At 46.9% G+C, this 4950-nt stretch overlaps 1 protein-coding gene across 1 annotated transcript; it reads left to right on the top strand.

The window, feature by feature from the left end:
* The first annotated feature begins 2221 nt into the window (after window positions 1-2221).
* On the top strand, window positions 2222-4724 carry LOC127586564 (ferritin heavy chain B-like). The gene is made up of 4 exons (XM_052044611.1): window positions 2222-2323; window positions 3754-3912; window positions 4120-4245; window positions 4494-4724. The coding sequence occupies exons 1-4, from the start codon at window positions 2222-2224 to the stop codon at window positions 4638-4640; spliced, it is 534 nt and encodes a 177-aa protein (XP_051900571.1). The 3' UTR covers window positions 4641-4724.
* The last annotated feature ends 226 nt before the right edge of the window (window positions 4725-4950 follow it).

Here is a 4950-nt window from a genome sequence, read left to right as displayed (position 1 = left end):
GGGAGGAGGGGAAGGACGGAGGGAGGCAGAGGCGGGTGCTGGAACAGATGGCCAGAGAGGAGATAGTGCACAGTGAAGATGGTGTGGACACAGAACTGGTGAACAGAGAATGATGAAATAAATGAGGCGGCAGAGAAGGAGGGGGGAGTCAGAAACAGAGAGAAGAATGATGGCAGAGAGTAGGAGGAGCATAGAGGAGTGCCGGCAGACAGAAAAAGGGGGCAGCGGTTGATTGCGATAGCAGGGGACAGAGGAGGACAGAAGAACGTGTGTCCGGAGCGGAGGGAGGTGGAGACGAGTCCAAGAGGAGAGGGTTGTCAGCGAGGAATTGTCATAAAGGAAAATGCAGCAACAAAGGAGGGTAAGAGCAGAGGACATGAGAGGAATGGAGTGACAGAAGAGGGATTGAGGGAGGAAGACATCGAGAAGAGGGGATGCGGGTGTGGTTGATAGGTGAAAGAGGTGAAACACGAGAGCAGAGAGGTGAGGGAAGAGAGAAAGGAGAAGGGGATGAGATGAGAGTACGGCTTGGAGGAGGAGGAAAGAATAGATAGGGAGACGAGAGGAGAGCGGTTGAGAGAAGAGTGTGATCGCTGCGGAAATCAGAGTGGCCGGGTGGGGTGGAGAGTGGGAGCGGTGACTGGCGGTGGGATTCTCACCGCCCTCAGAAATGGCGTAATATGATAGGCAGAAAAGGGAATTTGCTGGGGTTCAATGTGGGGACCAGGGGAACTCTGTTCTCTGTTCTCTCTCGGGGTGGAGGGATATGAGAACAGACGTCCAGCGATGGATGAAATCCGACTGATGACTTCATCTCCAGTAGAGGTGCCACGTACCACGAAAGGCGAGGTAATTTCAGTTTTGGGACAGAAAACCTCATCTTCGGAACAGATGCCGCAGAGACAGTGAAATTGTGAAAAAGCGATGGCATCTTCACAGGAGACAGGATGCGAGAAGGAGCAGTCGACGTAGCTGTGGGAGACAGTGGATTTATTGTACATATCGGTGGATGGTTGGTGTTCTGATATGGGGACAGAGAACCAGAAAAAGGGAGATGGGTTACACAAGAGAGAATTCAATGTTCTAAATCTGGAGCAACACAAAAAATTGCTGGAGGACCTCAACGGGTCAGGCAGCATCTGTGCTTGGAAATAGACTGTTGATATTTCGGGTGATACCCTTCATTAGGACTGGAGATTCGGTTGAGTTCCCTGTTGTTGACGATAGTTTAATTAGAGCTTATTTACCTGAAGTACAGCATTAACGCACCTCGTGCGGAAATTTCTGATCTTTTCAGTGCAATGTGCTGGTCCTCTGTTTACTCACAATACTCCAATCACGGAGACGCCTATCTTAGTGAATTGTCTCCGTCTATTCTCACTTGTACTCTGTCAATCTCCATGTATTTTCACTATCAATTAATCTCCATTTGAATCTTGTCCTTCTGTAACCGTTTGTTGATCTGGCCCGGAGTCAGCCCGGTGTAATCTTCCCGGGCCCACTATTGACAACCCCGCCAGTATATGAAGATGAGGGGTAGGGTTGGATCAAGAACCGGCGGATGATTGGTGGATCCAAGTGAGGGGTGAAGGTAGGCAGTTGCAGAGATAAGTGCCTAGAGGGAGTCGATGGAGATAGACGAGTAGACAAGGGAGTCACGGAGAGAGCGATCCCTGTGGAAAGCGGAGATGGGAGAAGAGTGGAGTAGAGTGGAGGGGAGGGGAGGAGAGGGGAAGATCAATCAGACTTATCATCAAGGAGATCTGACGCGAAATTTTGTGCTGGTGTGAACATGGATGTTGTGAACTGGTGGTGGGATTCCGTTGCAGATGCGCAAGTTGCGGAAATGATATGTTGGGAATGAGGTGTCAGAAATGAATCAAGTGAAATGGAGAGCAGAGATCATCGAACATGAAGTCACCCTCAGCTGTGGCGAAGTTCAACAGGGCCACAAGCAGTAGGTGACATCTCTGAGACTAGTTTCTCAGTACTTCTAGTCCTGAATGGCTCAGGGTCTCAGCACATTTGTCTTTACCCCGCTCATGTTCATTGGTGTTTGGATTCATTATGAGTGGCTGAGTGGTTACAAATAACTGCCAATCATCATTGGTAAGCTTGTGTTGCACCAATCAGGCTGTTCCCAGGAATATAAATGAAGAGCAATGTGCAGAGGGTAAGGTTAGCCTGAGTCGGCCTGCCTTATTTTGAATAGAGCGTGATTATGGATTATCAAGTGTTTCAGAACTACCACCAGGACTGTGAGGCTGATGTCAACAAACAGATCAACCTGGAGCTCAATTCCTCCTGTGTATATCTGTCCATTGTGAGTATTTCATTCCTGTAACGAAAAACAGGAATGTCTGCCGTGGGGTGAAGTGTATTATCTGTATTTTTCTTCGTCACTGCAAGAGGGACATGGTAGACTTTGTATTAAACAACAGAAGTCCTCATTACCAAATGAGAACTTGTTTAGCTAATGACCTCCCTTCTTTGCAGCAGCTGCACCTCTTCATATAAAGCAAGCTTAAGAATTGGTTTATTATTGTCACTTGTACCGAGGTACAGTAAAAAGCTTGTCTTACAAACCGATCATACAGCTCAATTCATTACACAGTGCAGTTACATTGAGTTAGTACAGGGTGCATTGATGTAGTACAGTGAAAAACAATAACACTGGAGGGTAAAGTGTCACGTCTTCAGAGAAAGTGCAGTGCAATAAGGTGCAAGATCACAACAAGGTGGATCGTGAGATCATAGTCCACCTCATTGGATAAGGAACTGTTCACTCGTCTTATCACAGTGGGGTAGAAGCTGTCCTTAAGTCTGGTGGCACATGCCTTCAGGCTTCTGTATCTTCTACCCGATAGAAGAGGAGAGAGGAGAATGCCCGGGTGGATGGGGTCTATGATTATGCTGGATGCTTCACCAATACAACGAGAGGTCAAGAGTGTCCAAGGAGGGAAGGCTGATTCCGTAATGCGCTGGACAGTGTCCACAGCTCTCCGCAGTTTCTTGTGGTCCTGAGCAGAGCAGTTGTCGTAACAAACCGTGATACATTCAGATAGGATGCTTTCTCTGGTGCATCTGTCAAATTTGGCTAGAGTCAAAGGGCGCAAACCAAGTTTCTTTCGCCTCCTGAGGAAGTGGAGTCTCTGGTGAGCTTTCTTCGCCGTGGCTTCTACGTGATTTGACCAGGGCTACCTTGGTTTGTATTTTGAATGGAAATAGATTACATGCTGAGCAGCATTCAGTAGGGTGCTTTCCCCCCCCCCCCCCCCAGAACTATGGAATGACATTGCTTTGTGAAGATGTTGCAATGAGATGTCTTTACGTCCATGGTTGAATTCATTTTATATTTAAATGTTGTATTCCCCCCTCCCCCCCCCCCAAACATCTATTCAATTTCCCAGAGTATTTCCAGTAACTACCGGTAAAGACGGTAGTGCAGCAATCCATTTCTGCACAGCCCAGTGTCTGAACCTTTTTCGGCTGTTCCATGAACGATCTGAAGGGCCAGCGTCTTGCGAGAACTCTGAGCATTTGGAGAAATTTGCTTTGCCTTAATTAAATTTCTAGTCTTGGTGAATGGATGTCGGTGCTGCAATCTGTCCATGTTGCGCTTTTAGCTTCACCTCCCTGGAGAAATACCCGGTCACTGTTTCTAACGGTCTTCCTCCCTGCCCATTATGGGAAACTATTTTGAGTCACCGCGATTCTTGTATCATAATGCAAACATTTAACTAAAATTAATAGATTTATTTCCACTCCTCGTACTTTGACCGGGATGACGTTTCCCTGCTCCACTTTGCCGAGTTCTTCAGGAAGCGGGGCCATGAGGGACGGGGGCAGGCTGAACAAATTGTGGGATTCCAGAATCGGCGTGGAGGCCGAATCTTGATGGCAGACTTCAAGGTCTGCCTGCGTAAGGAAACGTCTGTCTACCCCTTTGTTATTGAAGCTATACAATAAAGGTGTTGGTCTGATTGTTTCAAATCACGTGTTGCATGAGTGCAATTCTCCTGTACCAGTGTGTTTCCCTGTATTATGCAGCTCTGGTTACTTTCCTCCTTCTTGCTGCGGGTCCATGTGATTTTTGTTTTTTGTTTCCTTTGATTTCAGAAGGCAGAGCAGGATAAGTGGAGCAACGCTCTGGCGGCAATGTGGAGAGATCTGCACATGGAGAAGGACGTGAACCAGTGCCTGCTGGATCTGCACAAACTCGCCACTCATCACGCTGATCCTTATGTAGGTCGTTGGTTGGGCGAATGCTTACCTTATCAACTGTTCACTATTAAGTCATCTACGTCGGCGGTCATTGTCAGGTCTGCATTCTCACCTGAACTTGGAGGGGTACATGGGGAATAGAATACATTTTAAGTAACAGCCTCTGCATCATTGACTGAACTTCAATCAGAAATTACATTCAAATGAGGATTTGGGAGTTGCATGACCTCTGACCCAGGAGGTAACTCTTCTCTCCTATTTCCTTCCAGCTGCGTGACTTCCTGCAGAACAACTACTTGGATGAAAAATTGAAGATTATTAAGAAGCTTGAAGATCAGATCACCAACCTGAAGAGACTTGGAGCGGCTGGGAATGGTCTTGGAGAGTACCTGTTTGACAGATTCTCCATGGATTGACTGCAGAATCGGCAGTTCTCGTTAAGCCGAAAATGCCCCACATTGTAATGGGGAATGTACAGCTTGTTCCTGTTTCCTTATGCTTTTAGATGTTAAAATCTGGAAATAAAACGTTCTGTATTGGCAAATCGGCTGTGCGATTCTTTCAACCAACAACCCCAGATTCAAACTGCAGTGAACACCAACAAGCAGTTATTTCTAATTTTCCTGGGTCGTGGCATGGTAGTGCAGTTGAGGGTCAATTAATTTAAGATTTGAAGCTATCTGGGCGATAAACGCAGGAAGCACGCCCTTTCTATTGATGCATTAA

This window comes from Pristis pectinata, chromosome 37 (genome assembly GCF_009764475.1).
Source record: "Pristis pectinata isolate sPriPec2 chromosome 37, sPriPec2.1.pri, whole genome shotgun sequence".
NCBI classification, from domain to species: domain Eukaryota; kingdom Metazoa; phylum Chordata; class Chondrichthyes; order Rhinopristiformes; family Pristidae; genus Pristis; species Pristis pectinata.
This window is presented reverse-complemented; position numbering and strand designations above follow the sequence as displayed.